Source organism: Ambystoma mexicanum, chromosome 7q (genome assembly GCF_040938575.1).
Source record: "Ambystoma mexicanum isolate Mex_15411 chromosome 7q, UKY_AmexF1_1, whole genome shotgun sequence".
Classification (NCBI taxonomy): Eukaryota; Metazoa; Chordata; class Amphibia; order Caudata; family Ambystomatidae; genus Ambystoma; species Ambystoma mexicanum.
This window is the reverse complement of record NC_090941.1, coordinates 155842538-155869574: the sequence shown is the minus strand read 5'-3', so window position 1 is coordinate 155869574 and position 27037 is coordinate 155842538. Positions and strand designations below refer to the sequence as shown.

Here is a 27037-nt window from a genome sequence, read left to right as displayed (position 1 = left end):
ACACCTATTTGAATTTAACTCTGCGTTTCGGGCAATCCACAAATAAACATTAAGGCACAACTATACAACATTTAAAGCATAAGGGTTCAAGTATAATAGACAAAATTCTAGGTTTGTATTTTATAGGTAGCTTAGATTTGCGGAACGCTATGTATTAACTCCTTGGTCCCCCATGATAGCTCATGTTCACTGTTTAATTCTGGCTCCCAGGAGCTTCTTTTAGCTCCTGCTTATCCAATCTTAATTTCCATCCCTGCAGATCTTCCTACAAAATGTATTCAATGTCTACAAATGAAGAAGTACATAAAACTGATATGGCTCACTTAGGTCCCATTGAAGCATACAAAGAAATTCCAAACCATCTTCAGCACCGTTTTGGGTATGAGCTAAGGCTACTAATAGTATCAGCCATCCAATTCACTCCCTCAAAGAACCTTGGTTCAACTAAACCTTCAGAATTGTCCACTCAGACTAAGATCAAAAGTGGGGGTATGTCCCTAGCATTGAAGATGAACCGGCCTCGAACAATATCCCTCCCCCTCTCACAACTCAACTCCCCTATGCTTTTGCAAATAATCAACATGTTAACAACAAGCAAACATCAACCAGTGGAGACCTATGAAGTGTCACATATGAGACCTCCACCGCCATGTAGTCCAACCAGACTACACTCAGCCTGCTTATAGACAATATATTTTCTTCACCCATATAACTGCACAAAGGTCCCTGGAGCAGTCACATGTTGACTTGTTTGGGGCTATGAAAAACAATAAACGCCTATGTAATTGGAGATTTATCCTCTTCTGACCCACCTAATAGCTATTCAAATATAAATGGCACTGAGGGTTAATGGCCCATTTGTGTACCACAAAACTGCCCCATTTTCACACTTTCCATCCCCTTCCACCCATCTTGAACTTGAGCTTTCAAACTACTCAGACTATTTGAGGAAAACAAAATAATGAAATATCTCCTGGACTCTTGGGAACATACCAGTGTTGAGTTTCATCACAATTTTCTTGGCGGCCGATCTGCAAACGGCAGAAAATTGTAGGCTTATTTGATGGAAGGCTTTCATTTTCAGCGGCTCAGAATTATCTTCTGTCACTGGACCAATAATATCCACAATTTGCTTCACTTTAAATGTGCCGACTTGGTGTGGCGCAAAAGCAAGTATTACATCCTGCAAAGATAAACAGATTGCCATGATGTTGGAAGTTCAAATAGAAGACAGATCCTGCACAAAATGTTCTCAAAAGAAATGTATGGCTCCTTCATTGTTAGTCATCCAATTCTCAATGCCTGCCTTCCCTTGTGTGCGAGAATACAGGGGCTGGCAAAGCTATATCCATCCACAATCTGACTAGAACAACTGTATTGCACAAGCATGCAAATATCCTTCCAATCATTCAGAAGCCTTCATTTGCTTTAAAACTAAAAGAATATTGGAAGGGATGAAGCAGCATGGTTTATCTTTTTAAAACATGTTTTTTTAAAGGGGTATAAAAGAGGAGCCGTATTGCCTGCATGAAAAAAAGGCAAGATTAACAAGAGCATATGTGCTCCAAAACAAAACATAGGTACATTATTGAAAACCTCGCAGCGGGCATGCAAAAAGATGTAAATATGTGCATTATTTCTACCCATAAGGCCCTGGAATTCTCGTTTACAGGACAGCATGTTCTTTCAATCGAAGATGCACACACCATCTGAGACAACCGTGCAGTGGCCAGCAAGGCTAAGCAGGAGCAAGGCAATAAAGTGAAACAGTTAATGAGAAGCAGATCATTACCGTCATGAAGGTAATTTGTATTGGAAATTGACAAGAAAAAAAATCAATTGCATTCAACTATCATTTAGCCATTTTCAGAAGCCTTTAATACTACACCTACGAGCTTACCATGTGGGGTACTAGAGAAAGGTTAAAGCCAAGACTTGATTCGACAGTGGCACGGTACAATGCAAAACAAAAGGTGTACTCTTTCAGGGAATTGAACAGATAGTTAAAGATGAGTGAGGATTGGGCATAGAAGCAGGAGTTTGTGTCATGGTTTGAATGCCTTTCTGTAACGAAAAACGTAAACCAAGGTGATGAAAGAGGTAACTTATTGGACAAAGATAGAAGAGTAAACCGGCAATGATTCCTAAACCATAAATAACAAAGCAAATGTGAAAGTAGCCGTTAATAGTCCTTTACCAGTAGTTGCCTGGGCTGCCACCAACGGGGGGACACTGGGGTCACTGTCTGATATTAGTCAACTTCCGTTTTTTTAACTATGCTAGAGAGGTGGAGGTTGCACAGTGGGACTGGCAACCTTCTTCCTGGTTGGAAAGTACAATCTATTGGCCCCCACTGCAGCAGCCCAAGCCTACAAGTCAAGTTGTAGAAGGCGGTTTGCCTAGGATAACACAATTTTGATCAGGTTGGGAAGCTGGGATTTCATCTCAGGTAGGTTCTAAATTTAACTTGCATGTTCACTTTCAGCAGTACCTCAACTTGCATTATACAAAGTGAACTTGCAATGTTGGAGCAACATTCCACACTAGATACTCATGTTGTTACATTACTTTAAAAAGGTCAGTTTCTTTGAACGGTTTGTACTGGCTCATTTGGATCTAGTTTTGTTGACCAATAACATTACCATTGGCTTCCTGTTGTTGCTACTAAAGGTGTACGATGTAGGAACACTTCAGGTACTTCCCCAGATACAGTGGCTGACTAACATTTCACCAGTCTGCTTTCACCTCCAATTGAGGACTTGGCTCTCTAGCATGACACCCCGCTCTCAGAATACATGGGGATATTTTAAGAAACCAATTAGTATGCCCATCCCAATAATCAGTAGCTCCACTCACTACTCCCGCCACCTCCATCAATCAAAAAGACCATGAATAAAATGCCTGTATACAGCAAGTCCATTAATGGCTCAAAGTGAAAAAAGTGGAAGGAAAGGGTAATAAAATGGAGCAGCAGCCAAGATGTAGGATACTTAATGTGGCAGACCCTTCCTCAAATCAGGGTAATAAAGTGGAGTCAAGACTTTGGCTACCCTAAAGGAAAGAGTAACATTTTTCATTGTAGTAGCATGTAGGTGTACTGGGCATCAATGTTAGAAATATCACCCTACACAGATACATCTAGTTATTGGGCTGGGTGAGGCCTCCTGATCAGGGTGTGTTTCAGGGTCAAGCCCTAAGAGATCTGGGTGGTCAAGGCATAAGCACACTGGTTCCATGATGGTTGCATACTGCCCTTGCCCAACAGGGCGAGACCAACATACTGGGTACGACGTTGAGGAATGGCGATGGGTCACATCTGCCACACTAAAACATCATGTTGGCCAAATATGAGACTTGTTGTCTCGGCAAGTGACATTTGGCTGATTTTTCTTTTTTGGCTGACTGGCCCTGATGAGATCAGGCCTAATGTCCCTCCCATGCTTATTATCTTTACCAGCTCTGGCGACAGGAGCAAACTCCCTCCCGTGCTCAGGCCGTGCGGTGTGGGCACAGGGTGCTGCTTGAGCTCCTATGCTACCATGGGTCTCTCCCTTTACCCCTGCCAGACCTCTGGACATTGTCTTAGTAGTCCGTGTCTGCACTTCGAACACTGGCCAGTGCTTTCCACTTTCTAAGATCGGAAAGGGCCTGTAAGACCACCCTACACCCCCCCAAATGGGACAGTTCTCCGCAGAGTATCAACTGCACGGAGGGGCCCTAGTGAATAAAGGTTTACTTATCTGGAGTCTTTTGCTGACAAAGTCCTTGTATTCTACGTCGAGTCTTCCAAAAGCCTCTTCCCAGTGCTCACGCTAGTTTTCAAGCGGCCTCAGGGAGAAAGAGACACTCCTCATAAGAATGCCTCGCGTGCCCCACTCCCAAGCAAAATAAACAAAGCGTACAGGTCAGCAGAGGAAAAGCTCCATGGGCACACGCAGTTTTCAGCGCAACAAGGCAGCACTAGACAGTCAAGATGCGGGTGCAGCCACCTGCGGCATGTGTCGCAGGGGCCGGATGGTTGCTGTGGAGATGGTGGCAGCATTCATAGAGATGCACTGCCTCACCACACCCACTACTAGGAGACATGCGGACGTCGGAAGCCCACGCTTCTCATTCTTATAAGGCTCCCCATACAAGATACCAGCCTTTCTCAACGCTAGGATAGCATGGAATAGCACTTTCTTCATTTTTACTTCCTGTTCTCTATGAATTTGGACCCGCCTTTCTTCCTTGGATTTTGTAACAGTTCAAGAGAAGGAGACGGGCCAAGTGGTGTCATTTCACAGTATCTCGTTTATTCAAATTGTAAGAAAAGGCCCGTCTATCCCTATTGTAAGGGTTTTCCCTACTAAAACGAAACTTACTATGGTGACAACAGTGTCGGCCAATTCTATCAATAAGCAAAACAACAAATGAGGTCCAGGAGAATGACTTTCTGCTGGACGAGTTTTCCCAGCTTCAATCAGCTATTTTTAAATAGCTCTTGGTGATTTCCTGAACCAATTCTTTCAGTTCCTCTAGGAGACTCTTCCATCTCGAGGATCTCTCCTTTACTCGAACAAAAGTCACTTAGTTTATCAATTTAGGGTTTTGACTCTTAACCTTATTGGCTACTTGTAGTTCCTTTATATCCGACATTTACACTTGGATGCTGTGATCATCTATTATTCTTATTCGGTTGACTCCCTGTCCATTCAGTTCCTCTGATACTTGTCCGTAGAATGGGATGGGTAGACTGAACCCCTCTGTGATTTTCCCTCCTTTGAATGATTATGTCTTCACTGGGAGAATTAGGCTTATTCCCATCTGTATTCAGACTATTATTAATTATTAGTACCCGGCGAGTCAACCAGACTGTAAGAAACATTGTTATTGGCTCTCACCGGGGCATTAGCCGACTGGGAATCCCTCAGACAGGATTCACCGCCATTGTCCCCGGCGGGGGGCATGGCAGCCCCTCAGCCAATGAGGAGTCTTGAAGTGGGGCCATCCCCGCTCCGAGCCTCCACACGGCTGGAGGCTGCCTTCGTCCACCGGTGGGGATTCAGGTACGTTTTTTTAAATGTATTTTTTCCTTCCCCCCTCCCCTGAACAAAATCCCCTCCCGCGCTCCCAACCCCAATTACCTTCCTATTTCTGCCTTTTCGGGAGCGAACGCGCTGGGAGCATTTCTGTTCCCAACGCGACCGCTCCCGATGGTTGCCATGGAAAGGGAAAACGGACTCTGTTTTCCCTTTCCCGGCGGCCATTTCCTTTGACATTTCTTTGGTTCTTTTCTGTTCCGAAACACTGCAGCGTTTCGGAACAGAAAAGAAGGCTATTAGTACCCCGGTCTTGTGGGCCGGGGTACTAATAGCAATATGCCCCTTACTTTGCTCGGGCCTATAACTATGGGCCCCGGGGCATTACCCGACTCAGTAATGCCCCCGGAGCTCGGGGCACATTGTTTAATTATTATTTCACTTGGATGAGTAGGCTATGTCCGTACTTATTCACAAACTTCAGAATAGTTACTGCTTTACTGTAATGAGCAGGCTGTCTCTTTACCTCCTCCAGTATTCCTCCCTGGGACTCCCGTTATCTTTCTCTGTACAGGGTAGCATCAACGGTTGGTTGCTCAGAACCGAGTGATCTGTCTGCTGCAGGTTTTCTGTGTTCCTTCCGGTCCTTTGTTCTTCTCCAATGTGGCTATGTGTTGCCACTATTGGGGCAGACTTGTCACCGTTCACACGATCCACCTTCCTCAGGTCGTGCCACTGCTCTACTGCTGCTGCTTTTCTCAGGTTTGGCTACCCCAGCGTGACACGGTCCTCCATGCATCATCTAGCCAAAGCCAATCATCCCGACAGAGGATCTTCAGTTTTGTACTTGTGTCGACACATCCCAGGTTTAAAATTCCTGGGTCTCTCTCCATGATTCTTCAGGTGCTCCTCCTTTTATCATGCTACTCTGAGGCTTCCCCAGTACGTAGCTGTAGTCCTTTCATGATGTCAGACTCACATTCTTTACGACTCCTTTCAACTTCCTCATCCCAGTGCTGGGCAAGTTGTCATCTTCACTGTTTCTTAAGGCTTTCCTCATCTCATTGTCAGGCAGGCCTTCCTCTTCTTCAGAGATGTTATAATAACAACAATGATTGGTTCAAGATGGTTTTCCTGAAGCCCGGGTGGAATGAGATGCTTATATGACAGATGATTAGGGAGTTCCTTTGAGGCAACGAGAGTCCTTGTCCCCAAGAGGGGTGTACCTCTCTGTGAGGTCTCGCTAACTGCAACCCCTAGGGTGAATGTTGATTAGCGGGCTCACCTCCCTAGCCTCACATGGGAGGGCTCCCCTCTGGGAAGAAGCTACAAGATCCAACACAATTGTCTCCTGCTTTTGTCCCTTGGCTCTGAGGTTCTGGATCTCTGCATTTTCTCCTGAATTTTGGCCTTGTTGTGCTCGCGGATTGGAATGTGCATTTCCTTTGGCTCTGGTGACTAGGTCAGTTGCCTCCTTTGGTTCTTGACCCTGGATTTCTCCTTAGGATTTTCTTCTGGATTTTCCCTTTGTTTTTGCATTTTGGATCTCCTAGCATCTATGGGATCTGCTTTGGTTAATCCCTAGTGTCACTGGACTAGCTCCTCCTTTAGCTTTTGCCCTCATGCCGCCTGGGTAGGACCCTGCGTTTTCTATCTGTCTGGTCGGACTCTGTCTTGTTCTGCCCAGGTTCTAGTTAGTACATTGTGTAACCTTCTGTTTTCTGTCAGGTGGTTTTCTAGCCTATGGATTTTCTCTTGGGTAGGTGAATCTTTTATGTTTTCTGCTTTTTGGCCTCATGATTCAAGAGAGGGGTTACTGGGGAGCCTAGTTCAGGGATGTGTATTGCCTTACAATGTATTCACTTGCTGTCCCCTTTCTTTACAGCAACAGTAAGGACCAGTGCCGATTCACTGAACGTTCGACAACCAGTTATTTTAATATCTTCTGGCTGTGATAGTTTCAAGGGGAAAGTTACCCGTGGATGGGTCTTCACTATCAGATCTTTTAGTTCTTTCCCATCATATCAGGAGGAAATCTGACAGATCCTGTGTCCCGCCTGAAGCAGATAAAGGGATGGACGTTTGGGAGCAAGGCACGCGGAGTAGGTACCATGCAGGGCATGGCAGGGTGTGCCACGTGCAAGATTCTAGACTACATTGCAACATGGTCTTGTCCCGTTCCAAGGCACAACCCTTGAGTATGGAGGAAAGGGGACGGGACGTAAGAGTGTGTACTGCTATTGCAAAAGATTTTGTGACATGGGTGCGTTCATTCTTTTCTATGCCTTTCCATGCTTTACGTATAGGCAGTTGGTAAGGGGTTGTCATAAAATGAGGGAATTATATGGCATCAAGGGGGAGCAACAATAGGCTGAACCTAAGTGTCCATAGTGTGACACCAGTGAACACTAAGCCTGACAGACTCCACATTTTTAACTCAAGTAAATGATCTCCCTTTTTCAGTGGACAGGTAGACTCGCAGATGAGGAAACCCAAAGGATCCTATAATTGGGTCCAGACGTCAGTCTTTTCCCCAGAAGTCCAAATTATGCAGTATCCTTTTATGATCCTTGTTCTTTAAAATCATGATGGGCATCATTCTGGAGCGAGGACACCTATGTCACAGATCTTGACAAGCAGGCCCTTGGCGTACCCATCTAACACCACCAAATTGTGTGGCCTATTTAACCGCTTAGTTGCAGGTTCTAGAAAGTCACAAGTTCTAGAAAGTGCAGGAAATAAGATGTCCAAAAACGAAGGGAAACGAACAAAAACAAAACTTCCTTTTGGAGAAAAGAAAAAAAAAAAAAATAAAAATCTGAGAAATACTGAGGAGCTGCAAAAAATGAATTAAAAAATGTGTACCTGTATATTAGGTAGCAGATTACGTGGGTTGCATGGAAAAGGCATGTTAAGAGATCAGTTCAATTAATTGTGTGGTAATAATAAAAGAAGCATTGGCAATGCCAACAGTTTGGGCTTTTGTGTAGACAGGAGCTAGATATTTTCCAGGCACTGCCGTAATGATGACCTATCTGGCCATTAATGATAGCTGCTGTAAAATGGTGCGAGTACCTGGGCGTATAATAGCAGTGCCTGCCTGCGTACCATACTTTTTTCGGAATCCCTCCAAAATTAGTTCAGCTTATTGGCCTTCAGCACAGAAACACCTCGTTTTTAATCTGTTTAACTAGAGATCAATTCCAACTCATGTGGGACTCAGACAGGGGTGCACTCTTGCCCCCATTCTTTTCAATCTCTATCTGAGTGATATTGGAGTCTGGAGTAGGAATTACATCTATCCGGCAAGGATTGGTAATCTTAGACGCCATTGGCTTGCATTCGCTGATGATCCTTTTTTTTTTTATTATACACTCAATGCATGCCCAGCCTGCAATCTCTTCACTTTGCTTGGTATCTCCTACCCCACCTGTTTTCATGGGGATTCTTATAGAGGGAGAAGAGGATGACCTTCCTGTTCGTGGCACACAGGTACCACAATTAACCCTCAATCATGACAAGCAGTTTAACCCGGCTCTTAACCACAAGGCTATAATCCACACCTCTGAAGGCTTAATCATCTGTAAAAAATCTTTAACTCCTCATCGAAATGCCCCCTTGAACGTGGGGCAAAGCTATATGGATCATTATATGTTTAAATTGGCTTCAACCAGTACAGGAGTCAAACTCCCTAAGGTCTTTAGGGGGAATGCCATGCTAGAACATTCTGCCATGATGACTCAGGGTTTTTTCAGGAGACAGTCTATCACTAACATTAGCATAATTGAACGCGCCGATTATGCCATGGAATTTCATAATGAAAATTTGGAAAGTGTGGTACAACAAACTTGTGATGCCTCAATTCAAGATTCTCCAACTGCCCTAACAAACATAATAGATGCCATTGATGAGGCTAAAGGTCAACACGAGGCATGTGGGCCGAATAATAGCTCTGCAGACTTACAGGACCAAGGGGGTTCTCCAAGGATGCACCACACACTGAAAGAGCTTGATGAAAGGATTAGACTAACTCATCCTACTGTGTCGGCCCTGAATGTGGTCCTTAGCTCGTTTGTGGAGATGTATGACAACATATGGGCTGAATTGAAGAACTCAAAAAGACTACTGGCAGAGGTCAATGATAAGGTTGACTGTATTGGTACAGAATTATTGACCGAGATGAATTCAAAATGGAACTGTATTGGTTTGGAACTCAGTCTCAGAACTCTAATTGTGAGGGAGGCCAGTGGGCTTTGGTGAGGGGCGAACTCCTGAGGTTATCCCGGCCGGTATTGTCACCACAACTGAGATAACTGAAATCTTAGATAGTGTAGATCTAACTGGTCCGGTGGCAGAAGGCTTCATGAATGCCCACCAAAAAGGAGGGGGGGGGGTGTATGTGACTCAAATGTCCGACCTTCCTCAATCCCCCACAACAGTGCTTTGATCACTGTGCCTATTACTGCTAAACTGGATAATGTTGTGGCTGAGGGCTGTCTGAATGAGGAGAATTGTGCGAGTATGGACCTTATCCCTAAAAAGGTACCCCTACAAAGTAATCATAGATTATCTAAGTGGAAGTGTGTACCGAAAAGTCTATGCAGTAGATTAACCAAATGTCGTCGTAACTTTTTGTTTAGACCCAATCTGGTGGCCATCCCTGAAACCGGGCCAAATACTCCTGTGCCCCAACAAAAAACTAAGCAGGTTGACTCAATAATGTAAACCGATTCGACCTTGTCAAATAATGCTTCAGAAGTAAATGCCCCATTGTGGGGGCTATGGAGAGCGATGTGGGGGTAAATAATGACGTTATTACTAAACCCCAGCTTGATCAGCGCTCAACTGGGCCTGCCTTAAGTGAGTCCCTGCCAGTTGAATGGGGATGTGGCCCTGGGAAAACAAAACAAATTGTGGAGCCAAATCAACTAATGGAGCCACACTCGTTCCCTGTAATAGACAAGTTAGTATTGAGAAATGAACATTCAGTGTTACACCAGACGAAATGCATGGGTCCTTGATAATGAGAATGGTTGAATCCTGGTTGCAGGAGACCTGAATGCGGATTGTCAATTTGAATACCTCCCATGGGAAATGTGTAAAATGTAATTGGATTTGACGGATATATCCCGGAAAAAACAACTGGTCTCTTCCGGTATGTGGGATTGGGGAACATGGGCCTTTTACCTCTGGTGGGCTCCGATAAACAACAACCGGGGAAACGGCCTGGCACACCTGGCGGCGTGATGATAGTAGTTCTTTGCTGGACTTCATCTTTCCGGAGGACTTCCCAATGAAAAGATGCACTGCGTTTAAGGTTGCCTACAATGAATGGAGTGACCATGCCATATTAACTGCCCATTTTAACCTGGTGTTTACCATCAGGAAACATATCCCTTACCTACAAGTTTCAGTTAGTAACTCAGGTAATGTTGTTAGATGGTCCCCTAAAAGCATTCACGCTCTAAACCAAAACCTGAGGGATCAGCTGAATAAATCCACTATGGAATGGAAGTTAAACAACTTTCATGCTTTTGGGACCATACACCTGATCGATTATGCGATTAGGGACATTGCATCACGACCGAATAGAACAGCGTCTAAACCTCAGCATACTCATTGTTAATCAGGAATTGGCCCTCGCTAAACCCCTTATGAGAAAGGAGATCAGAAGAATTAAAATCTCAGAAACCAATGTGGCCCTCCAGACCAACATGATTAGACTGATTAAGCAAAAATATAAAAATCTGTGCAAATCCATAAAACAGCGACTCCTACAGCAAGATGCAGAATCTATGTTGCAAATATTAAATCAGGGCTAATTTGGGGGCCTTTTGGAGAATTGTGAATGGCCAAGATATCATTCATGTCATTTCACAATTGAATCCGATCTCAGAAAAAGAGTGGTTAGCATTCTATGGTGATAGGTTTGGGCCTAACCCGATCCTCCATGGGGGTGAATGATATGATTACCCTAAGTATGGTTCCAGTGACCTCTGAGAGCCTACTCTGGAGATTGATACAATTAGGGACCTGATTTTGAAGTGAAAAAGGTTGCGTGCACCGGGACCTAACGGCCTCACTAACAATACCTTCAAGTCGGATCCTAATTTTGAGGGCCATTATGAATTTAAAGACATCTTGATCACTGGGATTTGCCCCCCCCTCCTGGAGCACAGCGCACGTTATCCCAATCTTCAAGTGTGGCAGCAGGTCAGAGCCTAAGAACTATCGACCAATTTCTTTGATGCGGATTGTAAAATCTTTTCAGCCTTCCTGCTGTCACATCTTGAAGATTGGGAAAAACGCTTCCATCCATTGAGTATTTTCCAGACTGGCTTCTGCAAGGGCCATTCGACAAATATCAATGGCCTAGCTGTAAAATGCATTCAGGAGGCTGCATGGAAGAGGGAGAAGGTCTGTACATTTAGGGCATCGGTCGACCTCTCTGCAGCCTTTGACTGTGTTGACCGAAACAAACTATGGCACAAATTAGCATCATGGGACCTCCCAAAGGGTCTGTTAACTCTGGTTGAAGGCGTCTATGGGAACGCTGGCATTCAGGTCTGGCTTAAACAGCAGGGTGATAGGTCATCCAGACTTCAAACGCAGTCTGGCGTGAGAAATGGTTGTGTATTGGCGCCATGGATCTTTAATCAGTACTTGTCCAATGTGGGTGAGTGCCTGATTAAGGAGGGGCTTCTTGCCACAAAAGTAGGCTTATCTAAAATCATCTGCTTGGCCTACGCAGACGATTTCCTGCTATTTGATTCCACCAGGGTGGGACTTCAATGTCTGGTTCCCACCTTTGCGACGTATGCCAAGGATAATGGCCTGGTAATCAACACGATTAAAACCAAAATCCTAGCATTTTCGAAGGGAGAGCGCAAGAAATTGCTTGCGACCTGGTCTTTGGAGGGCTCTAGGGTGGGCACCTCCCCCAGTGTGACCTACCTGCGTTGCCATGTGGGAGCATATAAGGGGTTGGGAGCACAGTTGGACATTTTAGCACATAAAGCCAAACTAATGGGAACTCAAATTTTGAAAATTGACCGCAAATTTGGGAAATTCTCGATAAAGCCTGCGCTCATGTTCTTTGAAGGGAAAGTGGTTCCTAAATTGTATTACGGTTTGGAACTGTGTTCTGAAGCAGTAATGCATAAATTGAATCACATAGAAGGCGGAATCTGGAGACGGATCCTTTGCATCCCCAATGCGGTACCTTTAACTGAAATTCAGTTTGAACTGGGATATACCTCTATATGGGCCTAAGTTCAATGGAAGATGATTTTACCTACCTCTGTATGAGTGGATAGGAAAGAACATACATTTCTCTGGTTTCCTATCAACATTTGACACTAACTGCGAGAAGATCTTCCAAAACATGGATTCAAACCTGGAAACCTTAATCAGCAACCCTATGTTAACAAAAAAGAGGCTTCTAGATAAGGATTGGATCTATACACTTGAAACTTTCCATTCTTATAAATCTATGTCTCATCTCTCGCATGAGCACAAGAAAAGAGGATCCCTCTCCAAAATTATTTTTCTCTTCCCAAACCGATACCATTGCGGATTGTTGTTACGGCTGCTATGGAACATTCTTCCGATTAAGGATCTACCTCTCAAAAGAAATCAAGTAAATATGGTGGACTGTCTATGTAGATTTTGCCATTCCGAGCAGGAAACAGCAAAACATCTTCTTTTGAGTTGTGTACAATTGGTTTACAGGAGAAACCCCTTTTTGGGTCCCATGAGGGACTCTCATTTATGCTCTTCTATTGATTTGGTTTGGAAACGTTTAAATATTCAAAATACCTGAGAGAGCCTAGCAATATCTGAGTTCTTAAAGGGCCTTAAACTGGACGTTTAAATTTGACACTTTCAGATGTTCTCAAGCCAGGTGTATGTGTTCCTTATGTTTAAAAGGTTTAAGTCCTTTTTTTATTATTTCCTTCTTTTAAATGAACGCATATATGCTATGTTATATGATGGATACATTTATTTTATGTAAATATTATAGTCATTCTCTTTTTTTCTATTTTATGAGAGTACATTTTTTGTAAAGGTTTGTTTAAATCATAGACAAATAAAAACAAACAAAAAAAAAGATAACACTATACACAGAGTTTAACAGTCTAATGGAGGAAAAACAGCTCCCCTCTATTAATAACTATGTGGAAAGGATGACCGATCTGGTTAACTTGATTGGGTCAAATGATGAACAATTACTAAACCGTCTGGGGGAGCGAAACTAAAACTCTTTAGGATTGGTTATGTACTCTTGACTCTATTCAAACATACCGCTCATATACGGAATATGCTACATTTTTTTGAAAAAGTTAATACTTCTCAATGTATTTATCTCATTTTCCCTGTCCCAAAAATGCGCTCTCTATATGCGCTTCAAACTTAACCAACTGCCCACTAAAGAACGGGTCATATATTGGGCATTCGGATTTCTCTGCAATAGTGGCTGAAAGTCGGTTTTGTTCTGGCTGTGATCCCATGGAAACCCAGAAGCATTGGGTACTTGAATGACCGGCTCTCGCTGTGAAGAGAGCTAGGTACTTTAAACATCGGGAATGCTTCGAATCTGTGGTCTCGAGGGAATTACTTTGGTCCAGGCTTATGTGGGGGCTGAATGTCTCTTTGATGGTCTCCTTGTGTCCATTTTTAACTGATGTCCTAGATTATCTGCACTGTGGGCCTGCTGCATGAATTACCATGAATTCAGTGTACATTTTGCATCTTTTTCTCTCTTCCTTTTGATTCATTCTTTTTATGTGAGATATTTGTACACTGAATTCTTTTTTTAAATATTTTTTCTTTTCTTTTTATGCATTGTTGTATCTGTTTTGTGTAAGGTTTAATTTAAACCAAGTCACAATAAATGCATACCTTGCAACTATATACAAAGCACAACTGCTGGCTTTGCCAGTGCTTGTTTTTAAAAGCACTTCAGTGAAGGAAATGCATACTGCGTATAAGGCAAGTGGATGAAGGCACACTTGATTGAGGCATTTGTATTACACCAGTAGTGGATGTCCAACTCCAATCAATCCATTACCTCTGAAAAGACTGCTTTGAAATAACAATGGCAGGTACTTTGGACCCAAAGTATGTTGCTACTTATTGCTAAAGCCAGTCAAAGAACCCCCAGGAGAAAGTGTTTTGGGCGTGCAGGAGCAGAAAGTGGGTGGGAATGGTCGTATGGATTAGCATGGCCACAGGCAGTCACTGAAGGAGTGAATAGCCAAACCCCTACAAGCATTGTGTCCCTCCTTGCATCCCTTCTCCCTCCTAACTGTATTCTAATGCAATAATGTTGGTGTATTGGTGGCGCTTTAGCACCAACGAATATCCAAAACTGAAACGAAACACACAAGTACTGGTACTAATTAAAATCATGTGTGCATACTTGAATGCTGCAACTGCATCGATTGCCTGCATATGTACCTACCTAGTCAGCCATATTTGAGCATTGCCTCCGAGTCACTGATTGCCTGCATATGTACCCACCTAGCCAGCCATATTTGAGTATTGCCTCTGAGTCACTAATTGCCTGCATATGTACCTACCTAGCCAGCCATATTTGAGTATTGCCTCTGAGTCATTGATTGCCCGCACATGTACTTACCTAGCTGGCCATATTCGAGCAATTGCCTTTGAGTCATTGACTGCCTGCACACGTACCAGTCACTATTGTGGTATTCTAGATAGGCCACCACTATACAATTATGTATCTACCAGCCATTTACACAATTCTACTGAGGACTATCCTACACCTACTCATCATGCTAGATGCTAACGTACCTAACTCCTTGCCACCATTGACGTCTGTAGTACACCTGAACGATAACTCTCCTGACCAATATTTACGCTCAAGTTATGAGCCCCTTGAGACAGTTACCGCAATATCTCACCCATGTGATACACCTAGCAGAAACCTCAGACTCCGTGCTAGACTATCTAAACTGCATGAGCCCCTGCGCAGATCTCTGCCTCCTACCAACATTAAAACAAACCTCAAGCAGGTCTGTAAACCTCGCCATACTAGACAACCTTCACAACTTAATTCCTATACTTGCCCAACTCAGAACAACAAGTCACAAACACCCATTATGTCCACTACTCTACATCCTCAAGCCATAGAGGTCATTAAGACCCCTATTATTGTTGGAGCACTCCTTGTGAGATCGCTTGTCGCCCATGCCCTAGACATTGCCGACATAATTACAGAAGGCAACCTTGACTTTCTCGCTATCACAGAGACCTGGCTACACAATGCAGCAGGACCTTCGCTCATGCTAGCTATCCCTGATGGCTACACGATAGTCAGACACGACCGAGAAGGTGCTAGAGGTGGCGGCATAGCCATAATCTCTAAAACAAGCCTTTCACTCAGATTAGCACCCACCCAATCGATTCAATCCTGTGAGACCCTATCTGCCAAACTCCAACTAAATGATAATCAAACACTTATCATTCACCTCTTACACAGACCCCCTGGCCCTCTAGGCACCTTTGATGAGGATCTCCATAACCTACTCACAAATAACCTCAAACCTTGTTCTCAATCTATCCTTCTTGGGGACTTTAATTTAGGTCTCCATGACACCACAGATACCAATGCCACATTGGTAGCCAACACTATTCATGCACTTAGCCTAACTCAAAGAGTTGATAAGCCTACGCACCTGAAGGGAAGAAAATTAGACTGGATAGCTGACTGCAACTGTACAGCCACTATTTCATCCATAATGCCCCTACCTTGGACAGACCATTCCCTGGTGTCCACCTAGCTACCGCCAGACCTAACCGGACGGCCCTTCCACTAGCGCCACCTTGCTTAACCAGAAATAAAAAATGCATCACTGTAGAGAAAGTGATCCCAGCGATATTACCAACACTTAACGCTCTATCAGCTAATCTAAACCCTAGTATCCTAGTGCAAGAATTTAATACCATCATGCTCACTACCCTAGATAAAGTGGCTCCTCTCAAACTTAGACCAAGTAAACCAAAAGCTCATCTAAATAAATGGTTTACTCCACAGCTAAGAGATTTACGCATTCTGAAAAGAAAGAGTGAAACCACCTGGAGGCTCTGCCCATCAGTCAATAACAAAGCTAAATTATCCACCCTCTCCTCACTTTACAAAAAAGAAGTTTGCCAGGCAAAACGTAACTCTTATGATGACCGTATAGCTAAATCTAACTCTAGCATGAAAGAGCTTTTTGTCATTCTAAAGGAACTCGAGTCTCCCATCGCCATTCAGGACACCTGTACCAAGGACAAACCTTGGTGCACAGATATCCAGCAAGCCTTAGCAAATAAAACTATCACTCTCCAAAATAAAATCCAGCAAAAAAAAGAAGTACTCAAAAGTCAGGATTTGACTAAAATGCCTCACACCAATATCCTACTGGCGCACAGTAATACCTTCCACTTCTCCAAAATGACCGCCTTGGAAGTAGAAAAGGTTATCCTGTCGCTTAAACCATCAAACTGTAAAGGTGACATTTGCCCAGCACAGTTAATAAAAGACGCTGCCAGAGAATTCTCCCTTTATCGCTAAATTGATCAACGCCTCCTTTTCCTCAGGCACTATCCCTGCCAACCTTAAACAGTCCTGGGTACTCTCCCTCCTTAAAAAGCAGACATTAGATCCCCTCATCCCTACTAATTACCGCCCTATTACTACGGTCCCGTTTCTTCTTAAGATTCTGGACAAAGCCGCATATAACCAAATTCAAAAGCACCTAGAACTACATAACCTATTAGGAGAAAGACAATCGGGCTTCCGTCCCCTGCACGGAACTAAAACTGCCCTCATTGACTTGAAGTCTCAAATTGATGAGCTGAGAGACAAAGGGAGAACAGTACTCTTACTACTCCTGGACCTATCAGCTGCCTTTGATTTGGTGGATCACAAAGTCCTCTGTAGTCACTTGGACTCCGCCGCCCATTTCTCTTCAGAAGCCATTGGATGGATCAAGTCATTCCTGAGCGAGAGAACGATGAGTCTTCTCCCCTTCAGCAGCAGCAGATCCCCACCCCTATCTCATGTGGTGTTCCCCAGGGCTCTTGTGTATCCCCAACCCTATACAATATCTTCACCAAGCCCTTGTTTGATGATCTGGACCATCTTGGTATCACCTACACCAATTATGCAGACTAAACACAGATCCTCCTCCCGCTTTCTGGGGATCATGCCAAAGACATGGAATTGGTGAACAAAGTATACCTTATCATCCAGGCATGGATGGCCACCCACGGCCTTTGCCTAAACGATGATAAGACAGAGTTGATTACCCAAGCCAATATCAAAAAACTAGGCCAGGAATTCTCCTCTTTCAACATAGATGGGAACATCATCCAAGTATCCAAGGATGTAAAAACCTTGGGATTCTATCTTGATTCTACCCTATCACTTGATAAACAGCTAAAATCCCTTGCATCCTCTACGGCCTACACGTGCAAACTGATGTAAGCCATTCCTTTCCAATAAGAGCTGCCTAATCTTGGCTAGAGCCTTAATTCTCTCCAGAATTGATTATTGTAATGCTCTATACTCTAGAGCTAATAAAAAAATAACCCAAAGACTACAAACATTACAAAACAATGCCTTGAGAACAGCACTAGGCATTAATAAAAGGTCCCATATCTCTTCCACCAGTCGACATCATAACTGGTTGACCACGGAGAACAAAATAAAATTTAAGATGCTATCACTGACCCACAAAGCCCTCAATAACTCTGCCCCTAGTTACCTGTCTGACAAATTCCACAGGAGAACATCTTACACCAACTAGAGCTGGCAACTCCAATTGCTTGACAATACCGAACTTTAGACTCACTACTATTGGAGGAAATAGTTTTCCAGTTAAGGCGGCTAAAACCTGGAACTCACTACCACAAGACCTTAGAGCGGACCTGCCCTACCTCTGTTTCAGGAAAAAAGTCATTCAATTCCTTACCTCAGTTGACCGGTGTTACCTACCTCCTACTGATATTTATCACTAGACCTTCATTCCATATAGCTTGAATTCTGATTGACCTACTTGAACTTGTATATTTTGTAATTATTTGTGTGACCCTACTGTAATTTCTAATGTACACTGTGCTATGATGCAACCTTGTGACCCTACTGTAATTTCTAATGTACACTGTGCTATGATGTAACCTTGTAAGTCTCGCATTTTCTTGTCACTGCGCCCTGCTACCCCTGGGTCTGGCGCGCACAAAAAATGAATAAAACAAACAAAGATTACAAAATGGAATGCATTACCTCGGTGCTTCCTGGCTGAATCTTGACTTTAGCGGGGAACATCTGGAAATGAGGAATCTTGCGGAAGCTGAGGGCCACGGGGAGAGATGGGCACTCGTTTCTCAGTATGCTGAGGATGTCCGTGCGTTCACCCATGGAACAGTCACTGAAATCGAAGATGGGCCCCGGGTTGAAAGTTACACTGACTGGCAGCCCTGTGCCTTTCAAGGCCAACTCCACGCGGTGCTTTTTCTTCTCTGAAACAAGGAAAAAAGGTTGAATGAAATATTTTTTTTTGTCTTTAATGCATAGCTCTCAATCATTTGTGTTGCAAAGGCGGGTGAAATCACCCGATTTTGTTTTTGGCGGCTGAGACGCCCATTGGAATGAATGGGCATGCAGGAGGCTTGGTGGGTGAGTCAGCCCTTTACAAGGCTGGTGACACCCGCCAAAAGCGTGTGAGTTGAGAGTTAAGCTATAATGTATTTGTGTCGTGGTTCGCATCGAACCTTTCTCAATATACCAAAGAAAACATTACAAATAGTAATATCACAACACATTTCGTATAATTTGCATAAAAAACTTCCCATGTTAAATGCAGTAAACATTTAATCTCCCAAATGACATTCATCTCCCATAAATTCATGTTATTTTGAGAGACTTGACCAAACATTCAAATTGAGGGTCACGTAGATTTCGCCCCTAAATGTGTAATCCTCTTCAGTTGCAAATGAGCATATCATTGCCCTGGGAATATTATTTTTCTTGTAAATGGGATCATTTATCAAAGCTCTAACATTCACAGTTTAAGGTATTACTTCCAAAGGAATTATTTTACTAGCTGGAAAAGTAAGTCGCGAGCCTGATATTGCACTAATGCCAAACCCCGTCTTTATCAATATGCCGACACCCCGAGGTTGCTATGATCTTTGGAGCAAACGGGTCACTCGCACATCTCTACAGTAGGATGTTGCATAGTACGCAACTGTCCTCGTTTTGGCTCACGCATGCGTGTACTGAATACAGGATGTCCCGGTTGCCAGTTGCCGCCGGGACCCCGTACCAGCAACACGCGTCCCGTGTCTCTGATGACTGCATGTGTGCGCGTGCGTGCGTGTATGCGTGTGGGGTTTGGGGGTCACACGCCACCTCCAACACTGGCGACGAGGTACCGCGGCTAAGGGGACGCGACATTGCTCCGGCTGAGTTGTTGTCGGAGAGAGTGTTTCTCTCCCCACGCATGGACCTCATGGACCTGCATAGGTCTCATGGACCTATGCAGTTGGCCGGCAGCTATCTTGGGAGCACGCGGATCACGGCAGTTGCGGCCCACACGGGTGCTCGTGCGCCGGCTGTGTTCCAGACCTCACTATTCAATTTTTGGACACTCCATGTCCCTTCCAGGACAAAGGGCTGTGGTTATTAACATTGGAAAGGCTGAAGGCATCACCTGCTGCAGCTGTAGGCCCACCCCATCATCCTGTGCCATCTGATCCTGAACACCTCTCCTATCCAAGAGAAGGTTAGTGGAAACATTTCTGGGCTGACCCTGCTGCCACACTCTCACCCCAACCACCACCATGGGTGAGGAGGAAGGAGAGGATGGGGCCCCCATGCCAGTCCCACGCAGGATGCATAGCACCTTGGCACCCCTGCCTGAGTTCGACACTTCGGCCCCAGTTTGGACGGTGGGCCTGAAGTGGCTACTATGGTTGAAGAAACTGGAAATGTTTTTTAGGGCCTCGGGTGAGACTGATGATGATGCGAAGGTGGCCACAATGGTGTATTCAGCTGGCACAGTGGTCCACAGGATTTCTGACTCGCTATACCTTCAGGTGGTCACCTATGATGTGGTGAAACAGGCCCTCCAGAACCACTTCCTCCCCATGGCGAATGTCGACTTCGACAGATTTGTGATGTGTGCCGAGAAGCAACAAGGGGAGGAGTCTTTGGACCAATTCTGTGCAAGGTTGAGGCACCTCGCAAGCACCTGCAGGTGGGTGAATGAGGAGGAGATGGTGCGGAACCAGTTGATACAGGGGTGCAGCTCTGGGAAATTGCAGAGGCAAGTGCTTAGGGAGCGAGGCCTGACGCTGGCGCAAATCCTGGGCACTGGGCGAGCATATGAACTGGCGGAGTCTAGAGGCGCAAAGATGGACGGAGCAGTGCATTCAGGGAAGAGCGAGGATGCCTTTGCCACTGGGCACTCTGCCCCAGGGAGGACGTGCTCGAGTCCCAAAAGAGCAGACCGTCCCTCGACGCCCGGAAACCCGCAGTCCTGTCCGTACTGTGGGTACGACCTGCCACATGCTGGGGAGTGCCCTGCAAAGACAAGGGTCTGCAGAAGGTGTAGCACGCCAGGACACTACGCAAGAGTGTGCAGGGCCACGACCCCAGTAGCTGCATCCAGGGGGCCAGCAAGATCAAGCGGGGGTAGCCCCAGACGCTTCAGGAGTGTGTCTACGATCAAGCAGGGTGTGCAGGATTTGGACATTGCTGAGGAAGATGAAGCGGAGTTCTTTTTCATCTCAAGCATTGCCACTGGAGCGAAGCAGAGCAGGCAACCGACATGCACAGTGAACATTGGCGATATGCGCACTCCGGTCTGGATCGACACAGGAGCGTCGGTCTGCGTCCTAGCAGCTGAACACTATGAGGCTCTCACAGGTCTTCCCAAGTTGGAAGAGTCCAAAGCTCGGATATACTCCTTTGGGGGGGACACGCCCCTGCCAATTCAGGGAGTCTTCGTGGCTCCAGTGTCGCACGGGCTGAATAAGATTAAGGCCAGGTTTTTTTGTGACTCATGTAAGCCCGCATTCCCTGCTGAGTTGAGCTGCCTCGGAAGCCCTAGGCATTGTACATTTCACTCTGGCAGTGTACCATACGGACATTGATCGCCTGCTGCATCAGTTCGAAAGCATCTTTCAGGGCGTGGGCAAGTTGAAAGGTGACCCTATTAGGCTCCACATTGATGGGTCTGTGAGGCCGACGACCCTCAAGCACCGAAGAATTCCATTCCACCTGAGGGCACAGGTGGAAAAGGAACTCTAATAGCTCATTGACTTGGACATCATCGAGAGGGTGGAGGGCCCAACCCCGTGGGTTTCCCCCATAGTGGTGGCACCAAAGCCCAAGCAACCAGGGGCTGTTTTTGCATCTGCGTGGACATGAGACTGATGAATGCCGCCATAAAGAGGGAACATTACCTCACGGCTATGCTGGATGATATAGTGGGTGAGCTGCAGGGGGAGAAAGTCTTTTCCAAGCTCGATCTGAGATCTGGGTATCACCAGCTGGAACTCCACCCGGAGTCACATTACATCACTACATCTACGACCCACGAAGGGCTATATCAGTTTAAAAGACTCAGCTTTGGTGTCTCATCAGCGGCAGAAGTCTTCCAGAACGTCATCCGGGGAGCTCTGGCAGGACTGAAAGGGGTCATTAACATGTCAGATGACATTCTGGTCTATGCCCAGTTGGAATCTGAACACTTGAAGAGGCTGGAGCGAGCTTTGGAAAGACTCAAGAGTCTAGGGCTGACAATATCCCGAAAGAAATGTGAGTTCCTCAAGGACCGAATAGAATTCTTCAGGTTTGTGTTCCATGCAGGAGGTATATCGCCCGACCCGGAGAAGGTGAGAGACATACGCGAGGCAGCCCCCCAGAGTGACCGGCTGAGATAAGAAGCTTTCTTGGCATGGTGAACTATTGCAGGTGGTTCATTCGCGATTTGGCATCACTGTCAGAGCCCTTACGTGCACTGACGAGGAACGATGTTGCATGGGCCTGGACGTCCAAGGAACAAAGGGCATTCGCCGAGATCAAGAATGCACTGTCGGGCCAGGAAACCATGGACTACTTTATGCCGTACAGGGAGTCAGAGATAGTCGATGCCAGCCCGGTCGGGCTGGGGGCAGTGCTAATGCAGGCAGCCTCACATGGACTCATGTGCCCGATAGCGTATGCCAGCAAGATGCTCACAGAAACCGAGAAAAGGTACTCGCAGATTGAGTGGGAGGCCTTGGCTATTCTGTGGGGCTGCAAGCATTTTAGGCTGTATATATTAGGAAAACCTGTGGTGGTAATCACCGATCACAAGCCACTCATTCCGATAATGGCGAGGGCCTCCTCCAAGCCACCTCTATGCATTGAACGGTGGACGCTGTCGCTGATTGAGTATGGTGTCAAATTGCAATATCGCCCGGGCACCGGGCAGACTACCTGTCCAGACATCCAGGGGCTGGGCGGCCCAGAGACACCGCTAAAGTGGTGAACTGTATTGAGATGGTATACAATGTTGTGGAGGCAGCCCTGCCAGTGGCCCTCGCATGCCAGGATATTGCGGATGCTTCGAGAGAAGATGAGATTTTCCTGGTCATCAAGGAGGCAGTGGGGAGTGGAGAGAAGTGCTCACTAACAATGCCAGGCAGGAGGCCGGAGCTCAAAAGGACCTCCAAGCACTGTGGAAGGCGCGCATCGAGCTGACCAAGGTTCTACATCTGGTGCACAAGGGACATCAAGGAGCCACCAAGACCAAGGCGCGCCTAAGACTAAAGGTCTGGTCCCCTGACCTGGAGCAAAGGGTGGACGAGTTTGGTCGCACATGCATTCCATGCCAGGCGGCCAGTCCGGCAGAGAGAGGACCACCAATCAGAGCCATGGAGAGGAGTGAGCAGCCGTGGGGCACTGTGCACACTGACTTTGGATCCACGGGTCGAGGTTTGTACTTTCTCGCAGTTGTGAACCAATGGTCATGGTACCCGGAGGTGGAGCTGGTAGAGTCTATGGCCAGCGACCACACCATTTTGGCACTGGAGAAGATGTTTGCCACCCACGGGTTTCCCACAGAGCTATGCTCTGACAATGGCCTGCCGTTCCATGGGCAGCAGTTCACCAGGTATCTAGAGGAGAGAGGCATCAAACATCAAAGGGTCATCCCGCTGTGGCCCAGAGTGAACGGAGAGGCCGAGCGCTTCATGTGAACGCTCAACAAGGTCTTTAGAATCTCGTTGCATGGAGGAGGGGAACTGCGTCAGAACCTCTTTGAATTCCTTCGGGAGTATAGGACAAGCCCTCATCAGTCCACCAGGGTCGCGCCGGCCGAGGCACCATTCAACTGCTGCCCCAGAGGACTGCTGCCTGAGGTAGAGGGGCACCGCCCAGGGGTGATCGACAACAACCACGTGTGCCTGGAGCGAAGGGTCAAGAACGAGCAGGAAAGTGCACGCCGGAACCTGCAGGAAAAGACTATCGAAGTAGGGGACACTGTACTGGTCCGAAACAGGCGTCCGGAAGGGAAGCTATCCCTCACGTATGAGGCCCAGCCACTAGGAGTGACCCATGTCAAGGGGTCCATGGTCACGGCGGCCAACGAGAGGGGAACGATTGCGAGAAACATATCCTACTTCAAGAGTATCGAGGCCTGGCCACCAGAAGCACCACCAGGGGCGCCGCAAGAGGCGTCCTCCCCAGGACTCCTCCCCAGGACTCCATCCGGTGGCACCGCCGGCAGACGAAGGCCATCCAGTGGTCCCAGGGACACCGAGACCACCTTGAGAGGAGGGCAGAAGGTACCCGAACCAGGAAGGGCGCCAACGCCCGTCGCGGTTCCAAGACTTCATCATGGACCCAGTCTCTTAGAAGGTCGAGAACTGTTCCCGTCCACCAAGGTTTTGTTTGTTATGGTTATTGTTTATACCTGTTCATTGTTTGGGGAAAAAAGGAGGGATGTTGCGTAGTACGCAACCGTTGTGAGCATGTGCAAGCCTCGTTCTGGCTCGTGCATGCGTGTATTGAATAAAGGAGGTCCCGGTTGCCAGTTGCCGCCAGGACCCCGTACCAGCAACACGCGTCCCGTGTCTCTCTGATGACTGCATGCGTGTGCGTGCATGCGTGCAGGGGGCCTGGGGGTCACACGCCCCCTCCAACATCGGTCACCATCCCGTCTATATCCCCTTTCTGCATCCACCCAGTACCTCAAGCGGCCACGAGGTGGCATTTCACGTTGTGGAAAATGAAATGGCAAATAAATAGCATCTACGCCAGTGCAATGAAACCGACCGATCGAGACATTTGTTCTAACGGTGCTGCACAATCTCGGACAACATTCAAGTCACTATACAACATAAATGTGAATTACATTTTTTATTTTTGGGGGTGTACCCCCCAAATGCCCCTCCCCCTATTAACTATACACTATACCTGACCCACGCTTATATACCCTTAACCACAACCCCCTATATTTTTCGATACATTGTATCATTCTTGTTACTTCTGAAGGGATGATGACTAGCTTGGGCTAAGAGAGGTTAGGTTGGCATAACCACAGCAATTATTAACAAGGAAAGGTCGGGCACACTGTAGGCACGCTGGTAATGGAAGAGGATCTACCAGCAGGGGCGCCGAGGACGGGGGGGCTCCGGGGCCCAGGCCCCCCCACCCCCGGCAAAATCAAGTCAGGGCTGAGCCCCCACCGGGCCGGAGAGAAGTGTCGATGGCCCTTTCCATCGATACTGCATCACTTCTCTCCGACCGGGTAAAAGCGCGAGAATGTCGGATTAAGCCAGGTCCTCTTTTGTTTAAGGGGAACGGCGTGCTCACTGCTACAGTGCACAGCAAAGCAGTATCATGCAAGGGAGTTTCTAACCACTCTGGGAGGGATTTTAAAACGAATGCTCCGATTAGCAGTTTATGATGACCACAAAAAGAATGGTCTACCTAATATTTTATTTAGTTATGTCTTCTGGACTCCTGGCTTCGTTTATGTCCCAGATTTTTTTAAATCGGCCGAAATCAAAGCTTTTCAGGCAACCGCTTAAAAATGTCCGTCTTCTGTGGACCGGACTTTGAGAGTCTGCGATTACAACATGACCGAGTCACAAACGGCAGCAACTCAGTATGGGTGCGTTTATCAATGCATATTTTGTACATATGACTTTTAGACCAGTGTGCACACCAATGTATTGACAGAAAGGTGCACGCCTGTGTGAGCTCCCTGGGATTCAAACTCGCATTGAGTGCTTAACTCAATTGTTGTCTTGATATTTGTGTTGCACCTTTTTGTTCACCTATTTATTTATTTGTGTTACAAATATTCATCTAATAATTGCTAGAAATAAATTTGGCGCTGAAATTAGGCTTTCCTTTCCGCATTTTGAACTTTAAAATGTGTGCAATATTTTTCTTTTCCTGTGAAAAGAAAATCGCCCCACTGTGCGTTTAAAATTGTCAGCCATCTTGAAAACCAAGCCAGCCAAGATGTGTTTGTCCAGAGCCCAGACAAATTAGTTATATATGCATGTATAGTTATTACTATTCTTCATTTACGGACCTCCCATCGCACCCTCACTCAAAAATGTTACTGTTTAAAATATTGATCATAATGAAAAATATATGTTAACATTTTTTTTTAAGTTTCTATGACAAATAATCTGCAAACTGTGCCTCCAAGCAGGGGTGGACTGGGAAACAAGAGGACCTGGAAATAATTTTCAAAGTGGCCCCATATCACACATTTTCAACAAGCCCCACCCTTTTCCTATGGGAAAATTTGGAAATGCAAAACAAAAGAGGTCCAGAGTGCTGAGGCCTACTGGGAAATCTCCAGAGTTCTCTTGTGGCAAATCAACTTCCGGGGCACCAGTGGTCCAGGGATGAATATCGGTTTCTAATAATCAATCGGTCCCACACCTCTAGTAAACCAGAATGGATCCAAACAGATTGGAAACACAAGTATATTATACACCTCCTTGTCCAATTTAGGTAACGGGGACTTAATGGCAGGCTTATCTCCGCAAGGTCGCAGATCGTTGATTAGTTGCAACACAGCAAAAATACAATTATCGCCCAATGATAAAAGGGACTGTAGAGGGAGAGGAAGGAGGAAGTGGAGAGAGGGAGAGAGAGAGGTGGAGAGGGATGAGGAGAAAGGGGAGAGGGAGAGGAAAAGGAAGGGGGAAAGGGAGCGGGAGGGTGAGGGAGAAAGAGGGAAGGAGAGAGGGAAGGGGAGAGGGGGGAGATGGAGAGAGGGAGGGGGTGGAAGTGGAGGGGGAGAGGGATGAGGAGAAAGGGGAGAGGGAATAGGGAGAGGGAAGAGGGAGAGGGGGAGAGAACAGGAAGGGGGAAAGGGAGCGGGAGGGGAGAGGGGGGAGGGCAAGGGAGAGGGAAGGGGAGAGAGTGGTGATGGAGAGAGGGAGGGGGTAGAGGAAGAGGAAGGAGGAAGTGGAGAGAGGGAGAGGGAGAGGGGGAGAGGGAGAGGGGGAGAGGAACAGGAAGGGGAAAAGGGAGCGGGAGGGTGAGGGAGAGAGGTGGGAGGGGGAGGGGAGGGGAGATGGAGAGATGGAGAAGGAAATGAAGAGGAAGAGGGGGAGAGAGAGAGAGAGAGAGAGAGAGAAAGAAAGAAAGAGAAAGAAAGAGAAAGAAAGAGAAAGAAATAAAAGAGAAAGAAAGAGAAAGAAAGAGAGAGAGAGGCACGCATGGCGCGGCTCAACCTGCTTCTGGGCATACCTCCATGCCCTTTGTGGTGCTGGGCACAGGCTGCTGTTCAGTCTTTTTGGCACAGGGAGTTGTTCAGTCTGTTACTGGGCAAAATGTTGCTCAGTCTGGTGCTGGCAGAAGGTGTTGTTATACCAAGTAATGGCACAGGGTGTTTCCAGCATGGAGTTGGGCACAGTGAGATGGCCAATCTCCTGTTGGGCCCAGGGCGTGGCTCAGTTTGGAACTAGGCCAGGGTGACCGCCAA

The 27037-nt window shown here is 46.3% G+C and overlaps 1 protein-coding gene across 1 annotated transcript in view; it reads right to left on the bottom strand.

Annotated features, from left to right (window-relative positions):
• The window catches only part of CFAP47 (cilia and flagella associated protein 47), a 3369192-nt gene that overhangs the window by 3078122 nt on the left and 264033 nt on the right, over positions 1-27037 (bottom strand). Inside the window, exons 8-9 of the mRNA XM_069639370.1 lie at positions 18316-18551; positions 994-1183 (exon numbers count right to left, since the gene is read on the bottom strand). Of these exons, the coding sequence (XP_069495471.1) occupies positions 994-1183; positions 18316-18551 (426 nt within the window). The remainder of the gene's footprint in view (positions 1-993; positions 1184-18315; positions 18552-27037) is intronic.